The 25,026-nt window shown below is 37.3% G+C and overlaps 1 protein-coding gene across 1 annotated transcript; it reads left to right on the forward strand.

The window, feature by feature from the left end:
* Positions 1 to 2,136: 2,136 nt before the first annotated feature.
* LOC103719527 (uncharacterized) lies at positions 2,137 to 23,331 on the forward strand. The gene is made up of 11 exons (XM_008808820.6): positions 2,137 to 2,593; positions 4,788 to 4,856; positions 7,248 to 7,340; positions 7,509 to 7,630; positions 9,313 to 9,508; positions 10,043 to 10,218; positions 12,428 to 12,557; positions 13,474 to 13,634; positions 14,325 to 14,416; positions 14,745 to 14,841; positions 22,946 to 23,331. Exons 1-11 carry the CDS (start codon positions 2,279 to 2,281, stop codon positions 22,989 to 22,991), a joined length of 1,497 nt encoding a protein of 498 aa, XP_008807042.3. The 5' UTR covers positions 2,137 to 2,278; the 3' UTR covers positions 22,992 to 23,331.
* Positions 23,332 to 25,026: the final 1,695 nt, after the last annotated feature.

A 25,026-nucleotide genomic window follows, 5' to 3' on the forward strand; every position in this document is an offset into this window, starting at 1 on the left:
AACCAAATTAGTGGATGAATTAAGTACATTTAAAAATAAAAAAATGAAAACACAAAACATGAAATAACTATAAATTAACTTTGGATAGGGTTGGACTTAGACTTGAGTACAAAGTAAGACCTATGTGTTAGATAGAGGTCTAAATTAATATGCAACCCTGAAATAGATTATATGTGAATCTTGTCAATATGAACTCAACCCAAATGAGATTCATTAGCTTGAGAGAATATACCTCAAGGTATCATCACAAGTTGGGCAATTTTGTTTCAAGATATCATCACAAGTTGATATATCAGAGAACCAGCTGAATTAGATAGTTAGGTCTTCAAGCCATTTGGAGGGCCATATCAAGACGGGAGTTGAAAGTGCATAACCCCACAAGATGCAATTTGATGATCCTAACGTGAAGAAATACAGTGTTTTGGCCATTACCAATGTCCCAATATACAATGTGATGGGAAATCAAGAGAACAAAGGGCTGTTGGTTTCTATATCCATCATAGAAAGAGATGGGAGAGAATTGCCATGTACTTACATGGAATGAATAACTTAGATATTTTTCCCAAAATCTCTCTAGTATAAGAGGATCTGAGTGCGCATGTTTCTTTGGCAACCAAATGCCTTCTTGAAGATGGACCTCGGCTATGTTACTGATTTTTCTCTCTAATCATGGCCCAAAAAAGCTATTTGTCCGACCTCCAAACTTAGTACTCGGCCCAAACCCAATGATGAATGGGTTGGGCATAGAATCGAAGTCGTACTTCTTGATTTTTTAGCTTGAATTTAAATTTGAGGTTTTTATTCCCAGTTGACATGAACTTGACCCGAACACCCAAACCTGCATATACCCAGTGAAACTCTCTTTCTTCTTGCATAGCGAAATGGATAAGAAATAGGTCGATGGCCCAACTAGATATATGCATGGACATGCCACCGGTATCTGATGGCGTAACAGTGGATCCTACTACCTTAGCCTTTGAGGTCTTTTATTAGTGGGTATCATTGTCTCCTAAAAGGAAGTGGTGACAAAAGATATAAGGGATATGAACTAAGATATTAATGATAAAGATAACTAAAAGATAAACTAAAAAAAATATTTACAAATGTCTCCTATTGATTGGTGGGATAGGTGTCAATACTTAGCTTTGACACTTGTTTGGCCTATGTTGTGCAATGTGGGGCACTATTACTATGCATCGCAGTTACCTCCCTTACACTACTCATACATTTTTGGCAATGCTACTACTCCTATATTCCAGGTAGTGGTAATTGCTAGCTAACCACCTTATTCGGGTTCTATTATACTAAAAGTCCCATTGTAGGTTGATATGTCTCTCCTCCCATAATCTACACTTCAGTACTCGGTTTGCATCCCTGATATTCGATCTAAGGTTGGCATCCTTTTAGTAGTACTTGATAGGTTGGCCATTTGTGTTGCCCTGCTGGCTAAGTATGACCTATTGACCAAATACAACTTCAGCCAGTTGCTTAAGCACTACTTAGTCTACTAGTAGAGTACAGCTTCAGCCTACAAGTTGAGTACTGCTACCTGTTAATCGAGTTATTGTTTTACACCTTGGTATTTGATTGAAAAATGACATCTCGTTGCGTCATCATATTATCTTTCTTACAGAAAGAAATTTGTAACATTATCTATCGCCTAAAAGTGAAATATGTGCGTCAGTCTATACACTTACTAGTTACTATTGTCCGACTTGTAAGAGAAGTGTTTTTTAAAGATCTACTATTATTCGGTAATGACCTTCTGAGACCTATTTTTGGCCGATATACTGATTGGAGTCATCGATATAAATGTAGCATAAATACCTGATTTATTACATATACATAATATAAGGTTTATTTAAGGTTTCTATTTTTATAATTATATTCTAAATTAACTATTCACATTTTTTTATGCAAAATTCAATTAGAACTTGCACAACATGGATCAATGTTGCAAATTAATGGGATGCGGTGGAAAGGCCCAGGACAATTTTGACCTACCATCAAAAAATTGTACATGATCTGCTAATTGTTTTACATAATTCTCTTTTAATATACCAGAAAAATAGATAAATCTGCACGCACCCAGCATTAGTCCGTTAATAAAACCTCTTTCTTCTTGTATATCGTGATCCGGACATAAATATCCTCCCTTGACGCTCGAGCGAATGCTATTTCTGGCCCTTCCAGTCCTTCCTGAGGTACGCTCTCGCTTCTTTTCTGGTCCATAAAAGCAAACACCTTTCCATTCCCATCCCCTCCCCCGCGTCCAACCATGGCGCTCTCCCTCTCCGATCTCTCCTTCGCCCCCTCCAAGCCATCGCTTGGGGGATTCGGCCCCGATCTCTCCCGCTGCCGCCACCTCCGCCCCTCTTCCCTCGACCACCGCCTCCCCGCCGACCCTTCTCTCTCGCTCCGCCACTCCAAGAAGAGGAAGAGCCCGAGGAGAAACGGGGACTGCTCGGCTGGCGGCGTTGGTGGATTCGCGAACGTTATCACGGCGTCGGCGGACTACTACTCGACTCTCGGAGTTCCCCGGTCAGCTAACAACAAGGAGATCAAGGCCGCCTACCGAAGATTAGCTCGCCAGGTACTCGTTGCCGGTGTTCTCGAACCTTTCTTGGCTTTGATTTCTTTTTCTTCCGTCTCCAATCAAGAAATTATATTGAAACTTGGTCGGCGTTAGTTCGTAATGTTTCAGAGATTTTGGTAGCTTTTAATTGGTTGGTCATAGAGAAGGCATGAAATGAAACCTAAATTTTGCTCAGATTGTACTAGATCAGTTATTTCTGCCTATTAAGATCAAAACGATAAATACAACAACCTAGAAGAGGCAAAACTATAAAAACAAACAGATGTAGTCCATAAAGAAATCGTGCTCTGGTACAATGTCTTGCATTAGCTAGGAAAAACACAATTTTGACAATGTTTAGATCATTAGACTTACCTTAGAATGCCTTGTATTCACTGTGCCTCCAAAAATGCACAACATGACAGATAGAAGTCTACCCAACCTTAGGTGTATTCCTTCAAATTATTAATTGCATCTCTGGCAGATGCCATCTTGTTATTGGAAATGACTTTAATCTTGACATCAAAGATCTCAACCAAAGTAAAACTGCTGGTAAAGGTGCACTGCATGTCCCTTTTCAGGTAAGTGAATACAGGTCTTCTTGTTATGGGAGAAGTATGAAAAAGGTTAGAAGGGAAGAAGAAAATTATGAAGCTGTTGTATTAAATCTTTATGGCATCATCATTTTAGAGATCAATCACAAAAAGAGAAACATCCAAGATCTAACGAATATTGCTTAGGAGATGTTGCCATTTTTAATAAATATACCCAATGTTATTTTTGTTGACATGCACTGCTGGAAAACTTGGATGAATACCCAATTGCTCATATACCAGAGACAATAAAGGGGTGCTGACAAGTGCAATATAGACTTAAGTGGTAAAACTTAATCAGCAATGAATGTGCATGGTATACTTTCTTTTACTAGTTTAGAATGTTAGATTGAAGTTGTAATTTTATTTCTGGGACATCTTTGCTATTAGCTACAGGGTATGACACAGATGCCTCAGCATGGATGGAAGATTGCTTAAGGCTGCGAGGCTTGTGTAAGCTCCCACTAGAAATTGTACCTGATGTGCCTTTATACTGTAAAGCCTTTACAAGCACACACCCTCATCCAGTAAACACATTCCTCTAATTCTCTCTCAAGTTAACATTTTTAAATGAGATCAAAAGAAGTATGTTAAGCAAAAGTGGGTTTGTATTCATTAACTCAGTTAAATTAAACAAAACAAACATAATAAAAGGACCTAAATTAGGTACAATTCATTGCTGGTGGTATCACAACCATCCATCTAATAACCCCTTCTCTTATCCATCTAATAGCCCCTCCTCTTAAATCAATCATGCGTAACAGGCCCTAGGTATAAATTTAACTTCATATGTGAATTGATGAAGAACGTACCAAGTAGAGTTAGTGTGGTGGATGGAGTAGCTTACTATTCTTGGCGTGTGATCATACTATATCAGTGAGACCACAGAAAATCTTGTTGAAGTGTTGAAAGTGGTTATACTTTCGGGCTGTTTGAGCAATAATGATGGTGTCATGCACATGTGAAAATAGGATATATGGATATTAAGGTAATTGTAGGAAGATTTTTGTTCTTTTTTTTGTTTCAATTAGTATATCAGCACGTAAAGTTCTATTAGAATCTGAACTTGTGGATTTAAGATCTTTATCCATATCCAAATTTGCAAGAATAACAAGAAACTGAGGCAAAAATTTAAATCAGCATTTGTGTCTGGATGTTGTTATAGTTCTAAAATGTGGCTCTATTACAAAGAAAAGTAGACCATTGATGGGGATGACTTGGTCATGTCTTTTAAGAATTAGGGAAATCGTGTGTAAGTAATGTTGTCGTGGATTCAAGTTGAGAAGTAATGGATGTTTTAATGAAAGCCACTATGATAAGGGATACAAACTAGATAGGAGGCAATCATGGTGGTTCACTATTGCATTCAACAATATTGGCAATTCATGCCTCATTTTTATGGAATTTGACTTTTAAATAATTATGTGCTTAATTACTGTTCAGTCATACTTGGGCTAACTGAGTCCAAACCTTGTGCTGCCTGCTCTAGGAAGTAGTCAATATGAAGTTTCTAGAACATGTCTAGATTTAAAGCCCTACTTATTTAACAACATTAAATATGCACATTCTTTTATGTTGCATCTGCAGCAATATGCTGACTTTATGTTTTATCTATCAAGTATCACCCTGATGTCAATAAACAACCTGGAGCAACAGAAAAGTTCAAGGAGATAAGCACTGCATATGAGGTATGCAATTTTTTGTCACACTTTTTATCCCGGGGGGAGGGGGGGGGGGTGAGGTTTGTTTCCTGTTATAGTTGTTTGCTCTTGTATCTAAACTAAGATTTTGCTTGTTCTACCTAAAAGCTGATTTTTATGTTCTTCATTTGCTTAGTGTTCCACATTCTACAGATCTCCTAATACTGTGATGATCAGCACGCAGTGCAAGCTTATCTTAGAAACTGTTCACAGATTTAGACACCCAGAACATATAGCAAAACAAATCCTTGGTATACTGAACTGAGCAAGGCTCCATGTCAATTGCCATCTTTACTTAATTTTCATCGTTCAACATGCAGTTTGCATCCATGGTTGTTCTTCAGTATTACTACTTAATCACACTAAGATTACTAGAGACCCATTGTCTACATGATATGAGCCACTCTTCGTGAAGACCCAAGCAAATGCACATATACGCAAGGTACAATTAATGGTATCCTTGTAGGCTTGCAAGGTAGACCTAGAATCTGCATAAGTGCATGTGATATAGATAGAGTAATAGCTTACAAACTCTGCTTTAGTTCTTTGATAGATATCCTGAAAATCTGAGTCATACATAGGAAATGTGAAGCATAAACTTCTTGTAGCATCATCTGTGACCAAAATTTTGCTCCTTATTGGTTGCTTGCATGAAACGTCCTAAGCCACAAATTTTGTTATTCTGAAGTCCCCTGACTATATCTGTAGTCACAAGGCCCAACTATTTATAACTGGTTTTGCATGTTATTTTCTACCACTGCTCCTACTTACAGGTGCCATTTTTCATCAAAACTCAAAATAAACTTTTGCAAATCTTTCCTTACAATAGTACCCCTTTTTCTTGTTCTATGTCATACTAGGCCTGCATCAGACATGGCTATCACATATCCGTTGGTTTCCATCACTTTGTGCTTTACGGATGGTGGACTTACCTTTGATCTAATATTTCATGTTAGGATCTATATACAAGGTCCATTTATCTGCAAGTTGCCTACATAATTGTTTGTATTCTGAATAAGTGCAGTGTGCTCATGAAAAAAGATTTGTTCGTAATCATAGTGGGGACAAGGTTTGGTGGTTATGTTTATGGTTATTATCATAATATGGCAAAACCATAGGGATATGCATCATGAAGATCTGAGCAGAATAAGACTGCGATGCTCACTAAAGCAGCACTGCCATGAGGTTACATAAAATTTTGAAAGCATGAGTGAGCATTAAATTCATGATTGAACCCATTATATGCAAGAGAGCTCCATCATGAGGACCTTGTATGTGATCACATAAGAAACCTTGCATGTAATCATCATATTCACTGAGCTTTGAGTTTCTCTATACAGTTATGTCCTGTCTTTACTGATACCTGATAAAGGAGATATACTAAAAGGCCTATATGTAGCAAACTGATATCTAAATTATTGGAATGTCTTCAATTGTATACAAATATTTCATTGCCTAAATTATGCTCTGCGTATAACCTGAATAATCATAGAATTCACCAAGAAATTGAAGCGGTGATACTGATGCCCATACTGGTGTCTTACAAATATGGTTTGGTACTCTATTGGCACATTTTGTTTGTGTGTTGGTGCCAACAAAGCAAAAGCAAGGTGCAAGTGATGTGTTGGTAATTTGGTATGGTATGGTACTGAGGGTATACTGGTACAGTACCTTACTGGTATGGTACTTTATGACCTATACACACCAATACTTGAATCCTTGAAACCATTCACAAATATTCTGTATATGATGAATTTATATTTATAATACAGTTACTTTAATATATATTGGTTGTTTCTACCTGTTGCTACCCCTCATATGCATTTTGATTTTATATGATCGTTATATAGATACATTTATTACCTTACAATCTTAATCTTTTTTAGTATTTTTCTCCTTTTTGACTTTCCATATTCTTCCATGTTCTATATTTATATAACTCTGATTTCTTGAATTGCTCCCTAGTCAAACCAGTGTCTGAGAAGCTGGCTTTTGTTATGGGTTCACCATAATTGAAAATTTAGCTGTACCCATGACATTGAGCATAACTATTTTGACACTTATGTAGTTCTATTTGTATAGCACATAAAAGTTGTGGGTAATATGTTAAAATTTACAAACATTAAGGCTATCTTACTTGCACAACCTTACGTCTCACTCTTGTAAGAATTGTAAAACCCCTGAGGGGCCTGGATATAGGTTTACAGGACTTCACAGACTCTCTCTTTGTTAGCTACATTGAATTTGTATTATTATTATTATTTTTATCTTTAGTCTCTTGAGTCTGATATTTATCATAGCTTTCCTGTTCTAGTTTTTTTGAAAAACCTTTCTTTTGATAAACCAGTATTCTCTATTACTGAATCTCTTCACTGTCAGGTGCTGTCAGATGATAAAAAGAGGGCATTATATGATCAGTATGGTGAAGCTGGAGTTAAGAGTTCGGTCGGAGGTTCAGCTGGAGCATATACGGTAATAAGCTAAGATTTTATGTGCACGTCTTATTGAATGGCTAAGTAGATGTGTTAATGACTTCATGTTGAGATTGTGTCCTGTTAGTTGCATTTGGAAATGTTCTTAAATATACGAGCAATAAGATGCATGTCTTTTTCAAGTAGATTTCTTCTATCCTTTTTGCAGACTAATCCTTTTGACCTATTTGAGACTTTCTTTGGTGCGAGCATGGGTGGTTTCTCTGGCATGGACCAGAGTACATTTAGAACACGCAGACGCGGTGCTGCTGTCAAGGGTGAAGATATAAGGTGACATAAATACCTCCAAGTGTCTGGAAAAATTGCTTTCTTATTTCAGTCTGATTTGAGAAATAGGCAACGATAATCTTTGAACATGCACACATCACATTTATGACGCCCAAGCTATAAAAGATGCACTTTCTAGCTATACATATGTACATGCATGCATGCACCAATTATCTGAAATTGAATATAATCTACTACAAATAAACTGCCTATAGACCAACAATCATATATATTGGAGGTCCCTAGCCTGCACATCAAAATGGACAGTTTAAATAATATGACACTATGCTCATTTGTGACCACTTGATACGTGTTACTAGGGGTTTCCAAGATACATGATTTTCGGTTGATAAGCAGTATGGAGGTAGTAGATCATATCTGACGTCTTGGATCATTGGTGCTGTTCCCCTGTCTTCCAATTTTAGTTGACTGGATCTCATTTCAGATTCAGTTGACTGGAGCCTGGTCACCCATACATACATACATACATACATACATATATATTTAATGTTATGTTACTTGATAGATTGATTAATTTATTGAACATATTTCTTTTACGTGCTCAAATTTTAAAAATTCCTTTTCCAATAGGAGAATTTTACTGCTTATTTATGCTACCTGTATTCTAAGACTCTTTTCAGTGAGATATACTGCAAGCTTCATGCATAGGGCATCACAATTTCAACATCTTTCATTTCCTTCTGCACATTTTTTTAAAATTTTCTACAATTCTCTATACTGAAAATTTTGCATTAGTTGTGACCTATGCAATATTTTATTTTATTGAGAAAAAGAGGGAGACCCACTCACCTGCACTTTTAGTTACCTATGTGTAAATACTTTGAGTTCTAGCATCCAAGATTCGAACCTAGAACCTCTGGGTGCTAAGCATAAGGGTGTAACAGCTAGAACAAGTCCTAGTTCACCAATATTTGGTATTGTTATCACTACCATTAACTTTGAGAGTTGAAGTCTCAAGCCAACTTAAGATCTGAAGCAATTTTACAGTCTCTTTTTCCATGGATATATGCCAAGGGGCATAACTTGTCTAATAAATTGGGCACAGCGAGGAGAGCTGTTGACCAATTGGACATGCGTCCCCTTTACCTAAGTCTGTTAACAGTCAGGGTATGTCTATCTACATGATTTTTTCCTACTTTATTGGAGCTTCTTACTGGCATTGACAGGCTTTAGCACCTACCGGTAACAAGAAGAAAATGTCCACAATGATGAATTTCAACTATTTATCATTGTGGATTTCAGCCAGTTCTGCTGCTAGAAACTCTCAAGGTAGCAGTTGTGGAATGTTATTGCGTTTTCTTGATCCTTCTGATAGTAATTTAAGGTGATATATCAGTAGACTTGATCGCTATATATCCATGACTGGCGCTTCACTGCCAAGTTGCTTGTTTTAACTTTTGGGAAGATTGACGGGAAAGCAAGCCTGACACGGTAGTCCTATTAAAATTTGTTTAATATGTGTTACTGATTCCTAAACAATCATATGTTCTGCTTCCCAGTTAAGTATATGGATGTATGTCGTGTAGTGTGGATTACTGATTGTTGTCTACCCAGTCTTGCATATGGCCTACTTAATTGTCTTTTGATGTGATACTATTCAGCAGTTCCTCTTTGTTTACGTTTTTCATGAAGATTACTTAGCTAACTCCAAATCGTATCGCCAGATATGACGTAGTTTTGAAGTTTTCAGAGGCTATTTTTGGCACAGAAAAGGATATTGTGTTGTCTCATTTGGAGACTTGCGATGTCTGTGCTGGCACCGGATCAAAGATTGGCTCCAAGATGAGAATATGCTCAACTTGCGGTGGACGAGGTCAAGTAATGCGAACTGAGCAAACACCTTTTGGATTATTTTCCCAGGTGAGTGGGAAATATATCTATCTTTCCAACTGAATTAACAGCAATCAAGATGTGAGACTATTTCATCAAAGGAAAAAAATGCAATTCATTAAAAATCAGGAGTAATTTGGGATATGTTGGAGATTGAGAGGTGAAGGAGCTGAGAAATATATTAAACATTGAAGAATCTCAATGGATAGGAGACAAAAAGAAAAGTCCCCATATAATCTGTGAAGAATAAGACAAGAACTTTCAGAAATCGCAAAATATTCTTAAAAGAGTAATTTTTTTTCCAAGAAGTCAGTACAAGCGCAAGAAAAAATGATGAAAAAATTTGAGGATGATTAAATATTTTTCTGTAATTGTTACTTGGTTTAAAAGTTAACTTGCTTGATCACTACTTTAATATGCTTTTTTTTCTCTATTCTCTGCCTCGGTGAAACAATCACAACATGGAAAGTGATGCTTATGATAATTTGGAAGTGCTAATTTCATTAAAACTCACCATAAGTTAAATAGTTTTTCTAATAAATTTCAAATTTTATTTATATACAGGTTTCCATTTGTCCCACCTGTGGTGGAGAGGGTGAAATCATTTCTGAGTATTGCCGAAAGTGTGCTGGGGAAGGGCGTATACGTGTTAGAAAAGATATTAAAGTGAAAATACCTCCTGGAGTTAGCAAAGGTAGTACTCTTCGTGTACGTGGTGAAGGTGATGCCGGACCCAAAGGGTATGTCAAAAAATGTTCTAAAGTTGCTAGCTTATATATTAATACAATATCTTATTGTTTTTCATAGAATATATGGGTTTCACATTCCTCCTTCTAGCCTTTTCCCATCAAATATGGGTAAAGAATTTTTCCATTGTTTCTCATATTTCTATAGTATGTATTAAAATATTGAGATTATGAAGGCAGTACAATTGAGCAATTTTGATTTTAAATGAAATATGCTATGTGCTATCATGTGAACTTGTGAATTTTGACATTGTAAATTATATGAGCAATCGTATTTTTTGTGTGCTTTGGAAACCCCATAAGTGGACCATGCTTATTTAAGTGTTATCCCAAGCTTTACAAATCCTTCTTCACCAATGATTCCCTATTGAGTGAACTCCAATGCTTTTGCGGGCTTGGCAAATTCTTTTTCAGAACTTCATCTAGATTATCTTAAATTGAGGTCATCGGTCATGCTTTGTTCCACATGTCATATTACCTTGGTTATCCACTGTTCCTTAAATTAGTGTAACTCCTTGCCCTCCTCTGACTTGCTCATTCTTCAAACTGTTCTACCTAATTTTATTATAAATTCACCCTAACATTCTTTTCTTTGCCATGTTTCTTTGCTTGCTTGGCCTCTCCCAAAATTCAAAACCATATAATGTTGCGGGTCTGATTGCCTTTTGTAATTTTTCCCCTTCAATCACCAATTTATTCAGCTACTTTATAATGCAAAAGTAATTCTTCACATGTTGCCTTAACTCTGATTCTTTTGAATATGTTTTTGTCTATTTGTCTAAACTTTAGTGTGATAATTTAAGATAATGAACTCTACAAGACTCATGATGTTGAATTTTAAAGTATGGCTTCATTATCATCTTTGTTTCCTTCAGAATAAATTTTGTGGACTCTTGTTTTTGTATTAGAACTTTTGTCCTTATTTGTTTAAGGTTTTCTTTCAAAATTTTGGTTTTAGCAATTAACCTTGTTCCATCAAAATTACTGCAACTTAGCCAAAAATCTGTATTCCATATAATGTGATCAGTGTGATGGATCATGGCATGATCTACTAGTGTGTATTAATCCTAATTTCAACCATCACTCGGCAGTACAATATTGTGAACAACATAAAGTAAAATGTGTTCCTGAATATCCACATTGTGTCTTCCTGAATATCCAATAAGTTCATTAATGATTTGTGTAAATGGATTCTGGCTTAGTGCTGATAGTTTGCGTAGGCTTACCATTATGCGAGTCTCATTTGATTCACAATAACTACTTCTGACATTTTCCACTATTCCAACATATTAGCCTCCAGCAGTGTCAATGTAAGGTACATACATGTCTTTTTTCCATGAATTTGATCAAATTGACCTTGTCTGACATTCTTCTATATGCTTTATTTGAATTGATTTAAGGCCACATGTACATTCTTTTTTGTTTCTTACGCGCAATTGTATATTTAAGGTCACATGTGCAAGTTCTGTCCCCACTTCCAACCATTTCACTTAGATGCATGCAAGCATGCACACAATAGGAAAAAAAGATTCTAATGGATTTCAGAACTGGCTAGACTTTGCAGGATCCCAATTTGCCATCCAGAAGAACATATTAGAAGTGCACCATCAGATGAGCAAGTTATTTTTTGACTTACTCTTTCTCTACTATCCCTTCAGCAAGCATAGATACTAGTGAGAAATCCACTTGTAGATGCTGAGTGCTGCAGGGAAGAACTAGAGATCACAGAGGAAGAAGAAAAGATGGGGATCATCTCTTGAGGACAGGGTGGTCTAAGGAGGGAAGCAGGGAGAGAGAGACATGGGGTTAGAGGCTTGGTAATTAACGGGTTTTGGATAACCAAAAGGAAAGGAGAGGCGGCACCCCCTGGGGGGGGGATGTAGATTTATAAGTTTGGGCAAAATTAAAAGCTGGGGTTACCATGGGAGAGCAAAAAGAGAGTGGGAAGAGAGTGAGAGACATGATTCGTGAGGGGTGAGGTGGCATTGGCATAAAAAAATAAGAAAGGAGTGGTGTTGCCTTAAATCAACTGGAAGGGAAAGAAATTCTCATTTCTTTCTTTCTTCTAAGAAAACAAGTAGAGGATTTCTCGTCAGCCTAGTTTTCTATCACATCTTAAATTAGTATATGTAGAAAAATATACATATTAAGCTTATCCTGGTGTGCATTTTATTTATTTATTTGTTTATTTTTTGGGTACCAGGGGTCCTCCTGGAGATCTTTATGTATTACTTGATGTGGAAGAGGTGCCAGAGATACAAAGGGACGGCATCAATTTACGTTCAACTGTCTCAATAAATTATATTGAAGCCATTTTGGGGGCTACTGTTAAGGTGAAATCTAAACTTGCCATGTTTTGACTTCTTTATTGAACTATGCAACTGCAACATATTGCCTTAAAGATATATGATTATCATCAAACCAACCACCTTGGTGAAAACTATGAAGAATGAAAACGGATCTTAATAACTAGTAAGTCCCATCTGTTCCATGGTTCTTCAAACGGTAACTGGCCATGCATTGCGTGTTCTCAGTAAGGAGACAAAGCAAAAATGAATCTCCTGACCTCATCATAATTGCATCTGGATCAACTTGTCCACTGGAGAAACAGTTTCTTATTTACATCACTAACAATCTAGGGAGCTATGTCCAGCTTGTCAAGAGTAGCCTAATGCTGAGATCACCCTAAAGCTATTAATATTTCCATTTGGTCCTCTCACAGTATAGAGGATGTGTATATTTGTTTCACGAATAACCTTTTTTAATAAATGGCAATACATTTTAAATTTATTATGTATTTTGTGACCATGTTAAATCTTCATGAACAGTGAACTTAATAAGGAAACTTATGACTAAAAAATGAGGTATTAATGCAGAATTTGATGTCAGTGTTCAGGATTTAGGTATCAGACATGGATATTTCAAGTTTAACCATCCCATTGTTATAGATAGAATTATATTCTGATTCCTTCAAGTCATTTTAGATGCGTGAATAATAGGAAATTCAAATAACTTCACCTTAATTTGTTGACATGCCTCTTTTTTTTTCCCTTTGTATATTTGTAGTTTTTGTCTATATGATCATTTGCTTATCATTTCTTTCTACCTGCTAGTGGCCTAGTACATTAGAAAGAATGCAGATTTATTGCATTTTGAATGATCTATATCCTGTTCATGTTTTCACATCATTTCACTATTAATGATGCAGCTGTATTGATCTTTTTCCTTGTAAAAGCTTGCATTGAGCAGGTGAAAACAGTTGATGGAATTACTGAACTTCAAATACCTCCTGGTACTCAACCTGGTGACATGGTTGTTCTAGCTAAACGAGGTGTCCCTAAGTTAAACAAGCCATCGATACGTGGTGACCATTTGTTTGCTATTAAGGTCACTATACCAAATCATATCAGGTGATCATTATAAACTTTTCCAATAAATGAGCTAGTTACAGCCATCTTAAAAGTGAAAAGGGAATCAAATGTGCAATACCTGATTTGCTTTGTTTGCCTACTTCTTCGTTGTAACATTAATCTTGTCTAAATTTGATTGTTTCAGACAAAAAGGACTTGGAGTTCATCCAAAACACACCACTAGATTGGCAAAGAACTGGCTGACCAATTTTACCTGACATCATTGGCCCCTAAACTGACCAAAGCAGCTTGTGGACAAAAACCTCTTCTGTTTCTTTGCTTGCTGGTTCTTTATGTAGCATTAAGAAACAAATTCTCCTGAAGAAGAGAAAGTCACATTTTCTATATAGACCTCTTTTTGAACATGGTTCTTAATAACCTAAGCTTGTTAATATTAGAAAGCTGGCTCCCGGCAGATTGCATAAATGGTTGTCTTAGAATGTATAGAATTTCGCCTATGCTACGATTTATCAGTTTATCAATGCTATCTCTCTCAGCTAATTGTCCTAGCATCTGGGTTAGCAATTTCTTATTATTCAAGTTTATTCTTAATGTTTGTTAACCAATGTTGATTTCAGCTCTCAATTATCTTAGTCAGTCTTCTTGTTGAACTTATAGGAATACATATTGTGATCATTATTTGTAATATTTGGCATTCCTACCATCTCTTGACTCTGTATTCTCTTGCAGTGGACGGGAGCGTGAGTTGCTTGAAGAACTTGCATCTTTGAGTGATACTTCTCTCAGCCGTACACGTCCCAGTGCTAAAGCCAAATCGCAGAGTAAGTTGAAAGCACTGCAAATTATAGATACGTACCAGTACCATACTGACTGGCACCCAATTGGTACCGCTAATGGTACTGGGATATTAAACTGGAGACATAAGTTTTTTTGAAGGTTGACTGGAGAACATGTGATGTCAAATCTATGTTGCACGCGCACTAATGAAAAGAGAGAGAATCTCCTTATAAAAGTTGATTTTCTCAGTACTTTATTCGTTCAAAGTGAAGTATTAAGTGCTCATTTTAGTTGTGTAAGCACATATTGTACTTAATAAACTTTAAGATTATAGTCCTAGAGAAGTATAAAACCATCTATTTTTTGTTGCAGTAAAAAGAATGGATAGCCAACAAAGTGTGGAGGCAGAAGATTGGGATCAATCTGGTGGGCAAAATGACTTTTGGCAGAAACTAAAAGATTTTGCAGGGTAAGTACTCATGTATAATCCCATAATCTGTGCTTCTTGAAGGATATTAGTGGCTTCTTATGCTGATGAGTGATAACTAGGCAAGTATCAATGTCCAAGATGTTATGATGTTTTAGGAGATTCTAGATACCCTGTTTATCTGTATGCCTTGTACTTCTGCAGCCAATATATTTCATTTTTGTTATTGTTGTTGTGTTGAAATGTCATGGTGTACTACTCTTGTCTTAAAAGAGAAACTGATCCAATGTGTGCTATAACCTGTGGATAGTCTTAAGATGTAGCAAAATTGGACATTTTGGTGCAATGTGATGGGAGACAAAGCTGAAGTTTATGAAAAGAGTCTCTTGTTTTGTCAAACTTTAAACATTAACTAGATTGATTCTTTGGCTGTATTATGAGTCATTTGGAAAGAGTAGGAGGAAACGATTGCTGCAAGATATGATTATGTTATCCAAATTATTATTGGAAAGATTATATTGTATGAATGGTGTTAAAAGATGAGTTACATGTAGCCTTTATGCTTTTAATACATCACTTGACTTTGAACACCCAAAATGTTTAGATATTTTGACAAAAGTTAGCTTTTGGAAAAATATACTTCAGCTAGCTGGGGTCCAAATCATGCCGGTGATAATGGGAAATGTGAGAGTGAGGTTCATCATATACTTTGGTGAGTAAAGGTCTTATAGATGATAATTAGTTTTTTTTTTCAGCTGTGGGATTTTGCCACAAGTAAGTGATTTCTTAGTGGATGGAAGGAGGCAAGGATGGAGTTTTGATAGGATGACAAAGTTTTGAGTTGGTTTTTGTTAAGAGGTCTAATTCATTCATTATTAGGTGGTTACAATATTGGTGGGCAATGGGCTCTATTGGAATTGAGAAAGTTGCGATGGATTATTGAGGAAAATGGTTCAAAAGTGAAAGGGGAAAAGGATTTTGGGAGTTTAGAATTAGATTATTATTTTTGTTTATTAGTTTTAATTGTGTAAAAAAAATGTTCATATCTATCCGTAGACATCCCCTAGCTATCGGAGGGAGAATAAGATTCCTCCATGTTGGATCCATCCAAAACAATAGATTAATTGGAACCAAAATTCTATATGGATCCGAGCATAAAACTCAGACCAACCTGAATCTAACCCTAGATCGGCCTGACCTAGAACTATGGACTAATCCCATCCTAAGCCCTAGAATGGCCCGAACCTAAGCCCCAGTTGCCTAATTAGGAACCCTACCCAACCTAACTATCTTGTTGTGACATTCTCTCCTTGATATTCTCGCACTCAAGGTTGTCAAATTGCCTAGGTGAGGCGAACCGGTGGACCCTTTGTATGGCCTATGCGGGCACCTACGCACCTAAACAACCGCCAAGAGGGGAAAGCTTTCTAAGCTTTTAGTATTCATACTTCATATATATTTTATTTTCATGCTATTTGGGATCATGAACCTATTTTTCACATATAAAAAGTCTAAAGATCAAAATCTGTAAGGACATTAATATTATAATTGTTGCCCTGCAAGTTACAGAACGTATCCAGTTTGCAACCACCTAACAAGAAGCAGGAAGAGGCAAGCATACTAGAGACTAGCAAGTAGAAAAAGAAAAATTTAGGGGAAAAAGTAGAAGAATGGTGGGATCAAGAAGAGGTGTAGTTGCCTCTTGTTGCTTGCCATTGGTAGTTGACCTATTAGATGCCGTGTACCAGCCTACTGGATATACTAGGTTGTGGTAGCCTTCACTGTCTTCCCATGTGTTTCATATGAGGTTTAAATTGGTAAAAAAGATTGGAAAAGAAACTCATAAAGAGGTAAGGTTCAAACTGGCGTGGCCTATGCAGTCCGACCAAATAAAGTGCCTAGGCAACCGCTTTTAACAACACTGTGCCTCTTCTTTCTAGTATAGGTGTACACTAAAATCAAAGCCCTTTCTTGAGATGAAGAACAACTCTCTATTTCCACCCAGTATTTAGGGAAACCTTATCCTCTTTTGGGACCACTTGCTGACGACCTGACAAGTGGCACCCTCTTTATCGTTCACATCATCTCCGTCCTTGTTGTCCTGTAACTAACTTGATCTCTCATTCTTTTTTTGTCAAGTTTTCAGTACACACTTTTCCTTTATACTCCCAGAGCCTTGCCAAATAAAGACGAAGGGAGATTTTCTCCCGAACAACCTCCACACCCTTCCTTCTATACTTCCAAAGCCTTTCCAAGTAAAGACAGGGAGATTTTCTTCCCAACAACCTCCATCCCCGAACTTAAATTGATGATATGCAATGACCCTTCACCACCCTTTAATCCTAGCCATCCCTTTTGGTTGTACGAAACACATCTCTAGAAAATCTCAACCACTCATTGCACTAATCCTCTCCACCCTAAACTAGTCAATCTCTTTCATCCATTTCACCATCTTCTTAGCCCTTATATCAGGAAGCCTGTCAATCTAGCCCTTTGTTCCTATCTTTTCATCTCCACCATCCGGAGAAACACAACTAAAGAAAACATAACCTCCTTGCATCCTAGCTCTACACAACATTAATCCTCTCTCTCTCAGCCAATAAGAGCCCTCCATGTCACTCATCTCCACCAATGGATCTAAGTAGCCTTTAGAGCTTCAATCCTAATCCTCGAGAACCCCTTTCTTCATCCTAGCCATCTCTTGAAGAAGAAACGCAAGAAACACCTCTTTACTAAATCTCAACCCTTCATCCCTTGCCAAATCACCATGCTTGAGCCTCTTCTTTAGCTAATTGGAATACACCACCTAGCAACTGATCCCAAGCCCTTAGATCTCAAGAAGGGCCCAGAACCCCCAACTCTAGCCCTTGGTTTCCCTCTTCTTCCTCTATAAATACCCCTCTTCTCCCTTGGTAAAAAAGAGGAGAAATTGGCAACCCTAGGAGAGGTCATGCCAATTAGAGTCTAGCAAAGCCCTAGCTGGTCTTCTGCACCAAGCCCTTTTTTCTAGCTCCAAACCCAAACAAGCCACCTCAAAGCACCTACGACCTGATCCAAGCATCCAATCAAGAAGAAAGACCTATCATTTTTATCTTAGTTGGAGGCCTCTCTGAGTAAAGCTCAGATACTAAGGGGATAAGTAGAGGAAGCAACAAAGACGAGATGCAACATTGGTGTCTTCCTAATCTCCTTTCCTTTTCTCCCCTTCTTTTTCTTTTTCTTCTTTGCATTTTCTTCTTTTTTTTGAGATTAAAACCCTAATCTTAGAATAGGTTAGAAGTAGAACCCCTAAAGTATCCAATCTACCTTTAGGATCTTCACCTGGCAGGGGTGGTGGGGTGTGCCTTTATGGCCCTTCCTCGCCATTAACATGGACCTTGCCCATTGCCTTATCCCACGCTATAGTTTCGTGATGATACCCTAACTCCAAAACTTAGGTGGTGACTCTAGACTGAGAACTAGGGGGTAGCCTACACTATCTTGACATCCAACTTTGATATAGTTGTCCAACAGTCTTGTGAGTGTCAATTGGCAAAATATGATTCGGGTATTACCATACTTAACTATCAAGCATACTTCTTCTAAATCTGGTTAGATTTATGATCAAAGTATGATACATCCTAGTTAACAACTTTCTACAATTGGCTTTAAGCTTGATGTTGAGCCTTTTATGAATTTATTACGAATGCTTAGCCAAGGTGATTGTTGGAAGAAATCATGTGCCATTAAACATTGAATGACAACAAGTAAAGCTATCTTAGTTTAAACTCATGCACCAACACAGCTGCCATCTTAACTTTCGCCTACTCTTAGACATGGAGGATGGCAAAATGCAGTGTGGGAAATTTCATTTGTCTGTGTAGTCACTTGGTACCAAAATTTATATCTTGATTGAATGCAAGCATATATATTGTCCACCTAAGTTCCCATGTTTTAAAAAGAGGCCAGGTATGTGGGTGGCCAAGGGGCATAAACAATATGCAGACATATTTGGGTGCTTAAGTAGTTGGTTTTTTATAAATTATTATCAAATAAACATAATACATAATCGAAAAATAATAACAATTAGTAACAACACCAACAACAACTAACAATTACTACTTACTACTCAGTACTTTATACCTAATAGCAATAGTATAACGTTATTGACAAATTAATATTTGTAATAACACTTATATTTTGCCTAGCCATAACCTGCATCTAGCCACCAATTAACTGAATTTGTGCTACTCACATAGGCTTGCATAATAGTGAGCTGCATATGCATATAAAGCTAAACTTGCTGCATGTACAGATGCATAATGCTAGTCGGGGCCACATATGTGGGCTTATAATGCTAAATGAGCTGCCTAGTCAGATCATACAGCCTAGTTACCACATATGAGGAATGAGGTTTGCTTAGGGAATTGCATCCACATATGAGGCTACATACGTCACCTTCAAAATAAGAAAGTCATTGTTTTTTAAAACTTACTTACGGAAATAAAAAAAGAAGACTAGGTTGTTAGTTGTCCTCATTTTAGAATATGGTGCATTATTATGATTATTTGGTGATCAAAGTGTATGATCATAGCACAATGTAAATGAACTTTTTTTTCGTAAAAACATGATGTTAACTTTTTAGAGTGCCTAAACTCAAATATAGCAGATTTTTTCTAATAATGCAATAAAAAATCTTTCGTAACAAGAAACTTCTACATAGGGTGGTGTACGTGCTTCAAAATCTTTGGAAAGTCATCCTAGCACCCACTTCCAAAGAGTTTCCTTATTCAATTTTTCTTTTCCTTATTTTTTAATAAATAGATGTGGCTCCTTGTATGTACTTCCATATTGGCTCTAGCATGCATGCCTGCTTCATGTAAATAAGGTTCAATCTAAAGTCAAGCATAATTTTATATATTGTGAAAATTTATCCATGTTTTATATTTAGGGCTGCAACTAAGTCAAGATTGGAGTAGGGTTGCATGATCCAAATCCAACCCTATTTAAATTTGGATGTAATTTCTAGATCTAACCCAACCCACGTATAAACTATGTCATGTTGATTACACTTTTATATCTAAGATCCACATAGAGAAAATGCATTAAAGTTGGATTTTTCTAGATTCGAGTTCATCCCCATCTTTTTGGGGTTGTCTTGGGATTGATTTCAAGGTTGGAATATTTTCGAGGTCAAGAATTCTCTAGATACCAACAAAAATTAGTTAGTCTACCAATCCTTTTTGTAGCACCCAAAAAAATATATTGCATTATAACTAGCTATTTTAGGAAAGCCGTTAGACAATTTTGCATTTAGAAATTTTAGCTCATACCACTGATTGAGAAAAAAAATCACTTAGGAAACGAAGAAGGGTTTTTTGCAAGTCACACCAAATATTTGTCGATATTACATAGAAAAGTTTCTCTTATGACTATTTACAAATCAATCTAGAAAATATCAACCTTTTTTTAGGTGCAAACACTTTTGGGTTAGGCTTACTCTAATGGATGTGGACGGTTGTTTTTTTTTTAATATTTGGTAGGACTTTTATAAGCAAGGATCGCCGAATTGATACTGAAGCTCGTACCAGCAAGCGATTGGTTCGGTATAATACGGGTCTATACCGTATCGTGCCGGAGCATATGGAAATAGGGAGAGGGAGGGTGGGAGGAAGAAAGAGAGGGAGAGGAAGGAGAGGAAGGAGGGAGAGAGAGAGAGGGAGAGGGGGAGAGAGGCGGAACCACTTCAGTCCATTGCAAGAAAGTTGCGAGAGCTTCAGATCTAGCAATGGGGACTAAGAGAGGGGGAGAGAGAGAGAGAGAGACCAAACCACTTCAATTTGTCATGAGGGAGCTTTGAAAGCTCCAGTTCTAATGATGGTGATCGAGGGAGAGAGGGGGAGAGAGAGAGACTCACCTGGCTGGGGACCTTGTCATCGTCGTCGTGATTGACTCGACAGGGATGGATGGATTCGGGGACTAGGGCTTTGAAGAGAACCAAGCGAGGGGATTAGGGCTTCGAATGTGGGAAGGCCTTTATATCCTGAACCGACCGGTTGAACTGTGCCGGTAACTAACTGGTCCGGTTTGGCACGTCTCAAATCGGCTGGTTCGGCATGATTTAGCTAACCTTGATTGCAAGTTAGGGGCAAAATTATCCTTGTCCCTATTTTAAAAGGTTCCTTTCTTCCCTTTATTCGTTATTTCTTAGCTCTCCATTCTGGTGCTAGGGTTCTTCACCGAGCTCTCCATGGTCCCCCCCTCCTTGAACCATTGGGAGCCCTACCAACTGGCAATCTCTATGATGCGTGCCGGTCCTGCAATCTCCTACTCTCCTCTTGGAGTGGATCACCTTTGCCACTTCCTTGATCTAGAGACACTATCGCAACAGTGAAGACAAGGGAACCAACATATTCGACTGGGAGGCTTTGAAGTTCCTTTTCACTGAGAGTCAGAAGAGGGTTGGCATTTACTGCCTTGACTAGTTAACTATGTATGTATGTATTTAATTATTGCTTATTTAGATAATTTATATATTAGGATGGGGCTGTTAGGTCGGTTGGGTCAGGGAGTTTCCTAATCCACCATGGTCTATATATGAATTAGGGTTGGGTTAGAAATTGGAAGATCCAAGTCTGGCCCTAAATAAAAGTGGCATATAGGTTTATAACCAAGCAGACCATATTTTCATTAAGGGGGCCGGAGGGGCTGAATCAAGTCTTAACCGGTTTGGTTTAACGTCAGGTCTCAGGCAGGCCCATTACATCTGCATCTCTCATTATTCCTAAATTGTCTACTTCAGGATGTTGGGATATCCATATGGAATTCAAATCTCCATTCTGAAATCTCATTTGTTAATTCCAATTGGCTACCCCTTCTTAGAATGGATGCTTTACTATTAGCTGTAAGGGGGGCAGACATATGACTTTATGATCTTCAGCAATACATTCATATGTGCATATGTACATGTACGCATGCTTGTGTACATGCAATATGTACTTCGACCTATCTTCTACTTTCCGAACCGAAAGAAGTTAGGACAGAAAAAGATAATAGCATCAGGCATGGAAAATGCACTTAATAGGAAGCTATCTTTAATGGATAGCTGTCATTCCCTCTGATTAAAGATTTTCATTTTCTGTTTAAGTAATAAATGCTATTCCACTTGGTGCACATGCTCTGAGAGAGAGAGAGGGAAAGAGAGAATTTGCTGGTGTATATTTTCAAGGCAATGGTAGGACGAAAGTGGAATCTTGCATGGGAGGTTGCATTACAATATACAACAGTTATATAAGCATTTATGTTCAAACAGAAAAAATATTAGTGAATTTAATCGAAGTTCGGGCCAGTTCCTAGATAGTTGTCTTCTGGATTCCGGTTTCCTAAGTATGTGTTTCCAGCATCCAGACCAAACCAAGGCCCAGATTTTAATTTGGCCTGGATCATTCTTTGGTCAGCCATACTTTGATTTTGAGGTGAATTGATTTGTCAGCTGCCATTTATGCTTAATACAGTTAGGAACTAGACATTACCGTATGAATTGTTTTGTCTTAGTCTGCCGTACTTTGATTTGAAGGTGATTTGATCTTGTGAGCTGTCATTTATGCTTAACACAACTAAGGCTTTGGGCATTACACTATGAATCATTGTTTTGTCAGCAATACATTTTATAGTGATTCACAGAGTAATGCCTAATGCTTGTTAATATAAGCATCCCAACATGCTGCATGTAACTAAATGAACAGTACACACAATGGACTGCCCATTTTTGCAATAAAGTGATCTTTTGCCAGCAGTTATTGGTCAGGACCTCTCTTACAGCCAGTTGGACTTTATAGGTGAACAGGAAATTTACATACCTACTAAAGTATATAATATACAGAAAAACAATCTTGATCTGAGGGGTTGCTGAACAATAGCAAGTTACTTGTGGATAACCGTTCTTAATATCTAAACAACCATACTTAATATCATAAACAACTGTACACTTATTTGATGCCGAGTTGGCTCTATATATCTGCTTTTGCTATTTATCCCTTCATGGAAAAGCAGTATTATTTCATTTCTTTTTTTATTTTTTTACATATTTCAAACTCATTTCACCTAGTCATATTCACAATATGGTTTAAGCCCAATGCCAGATCTTATGTGAACTCGAAACTTGCAGGTCAGTTGCTAATGGAGCACTAAAGTGGCTGAAAGACAACCTTTAGTTCAAATGCAGTTTCTTACAGATTTTAGATGATGATGCCATCTCTGTCCGGTATGTAGATGAGTCCATGGTCCGTGTTCTCCCATTCTTTTTTTCTGGAAATTGCCCGAAGTTGTCACAGCCGTTGCTGCAACAAGCCAACACATGGGAGGATAATATTCAAGAAATGATGGATGAGAGACTTCTTGGGACATTCTTTTAACTTTCATTTATTTTCCCTTCCTGTAGAGTTAACAATTAACAACTGCAATTCTTTGCACAAGTGTAATGTTTTTTGTATTCTTATCGTCCTGTGAGGACAAGCTAAAATAGTTCAGGGCACCGTGTGTTATTTTCCATCAGCGCCGCCCATTGTTCTGTGCAGATTTTGCAGGCTTGTCTCTTCAGTTCCAGTTATTTAATCTCAGAAGGGTAACATGTTAGAGTTTGAATTGCATAACCATTAGAATAGCTGAAACTGAATGGAGAATATTTTCAGGGTATTCAACAAGAATCAGGATATAGTGGATTTTACGCCACGATGATTATGATAATCATCTCCAAATCATAGATGATGTACACACTTATACCTCAGTACAGAAAACTATGGTGCTCAAATTGACAATCAGTGATGATGAAGTGTGTTTGAAAAGTGGTGCTAAGCTTACATAAAGAATTAAAATTAGACACTCTTAAAGGGAAAAAAAAAAGAAGAAAAACTTTTTAAAAAGGAAAAATAGATTTCTCTTCAAGGGTCATGCTAAATTTTGCACGTGTAATGATTCATTTCTTCTCGATTGCTGCTAATCTTGGCTTACAATGAAGAAATCTGAATTGATACTTCTAGATGGTGCATATTTTCTCTATGTAAGCTTTATGCATGGGCTGTGGGTTCGTTCAAAGAATAGAATTCCATATATCCTTCCGACATCGAAGGGGGCATCAATACTTCTTTAAAGCAAAAGGAAAAGCAGGCAAGCAAATTATGCTAGACGGAATGCTTTCTGTTTTACTTTGTGGTACCCCTTAATATTCTCAGCCTTGGATGCTGCAGGCCATCCTTTTGTCTCCATCCACGAGGCTAGGTCAAGCAAGAAGACTTAAGGACCTGGAGTTGTTTCTTGAGATCTATGACTGCCAATGTAACAAACTATAAATCAAATTCCTGTCTTATCTTAGCTGCTTTCTGTGCAATGCCTTCTCATTGACACCTTCCAGTAATAGGACCACTAACATGTCTACTTGTCCTTAATTTTTATACATCAGCTGACACGCAAACTACGGCCATTTCCTGCCATCATCTTTGCCAATGTGATATAAATAATTACTTAACTACTGCTTTAGTCCACTGATCACAGAGAGAGAGAGAGAGAGAGAGAGAGAGAGAGAGAGAGAGCACATCTCCTTGTCTCACCTTAGTTTATCAAGAAATTAATGCACAAAAGTCAAACAAAACATCCTCGAACTTAACCAACCAGATTCGGATATCCTTGAAAATTATATATTTATCATGTACATAGTGTATCATGTGGTGGTTAATTATCCATCTGTTAAAGAGAAAAAAGAAAAAGAATCCCCAACTAGCCTACATGCAGGTCGGCTACATGGTTCATTAGAGTTTGATATGTCTCACGCCTGGCTTTTAATTGATTAGGCTCTCTGCCAAGCAGGGATGCTAGCAAACTGAATCTAGTCCAGCTGTTAAGTCCATCTTGACCTAAAGCAGTCCCAAAGTGGTTTAGATCTAGACTTTAGACCAGGCCTGACCCATTGACTTGATAGGTTGGATTAGTTTAGATTCCTTAGGTAAAATCCTCAATTCATTCATGTTAGGTCTAATGTGTTTAGTTTGGGTTTCATGGTGGGTTCCAAACTTTGATTGACACATCCTAGTTACTTCACATCTGAAACATGGGAATGGACACTTTGTTTATGGGCTTGGACTAATTGGAGCTTATGATGTAGGTAAGCCTTAAGAGTTTCAATTATACTTGACAGAACACAAGATGAAGTAGGAATCAGATAAGATTTTACATGTATCCCTACATCCTTCATAA

This window comes from Phoenix dactylifera, chromosome 2 (genome assembly GCF_051530095.1).
Source record: "Phoenix dactylifera cultivar Ajwa chromosome 2, Ajwa_hap1_PhDact_Kaust_v1.1, whole genome shotgun sequence".
Taxonomy (NCBI): domain Eukaryota; kingdom Viridiplantae; phylum Streptophyta; class Magnoliopsida; order Arecales; family Arecaceae; genus Phoenix; species Phoenix dactylifera.

Bases quoted from the DNA above. Each gene is read 5' to 3' on its own strand.
- LOC103719527 (XM_008808820.6), top strand. From the start codon at position 2,279: ATGGCGCTCTCCCTCTCCGATCTCTCCTTCGCCCCCTCCAAGCCATCG. The intron at 10,219-12,427 runs GTATGTCAAAAA...TTTGGGTACCAG, and splicing joins GGTGATGCCGGACCCAAAGG to GGGTCCTCCTGGAGATCTTT. The intron at 14,842-22,945 runs GTAAGTACTCAT...CGAAACTTGCAG, and splicing joins AAACTAAAAGATTTTGCAGG to GTCAGTTGCTAATGGAGCAC.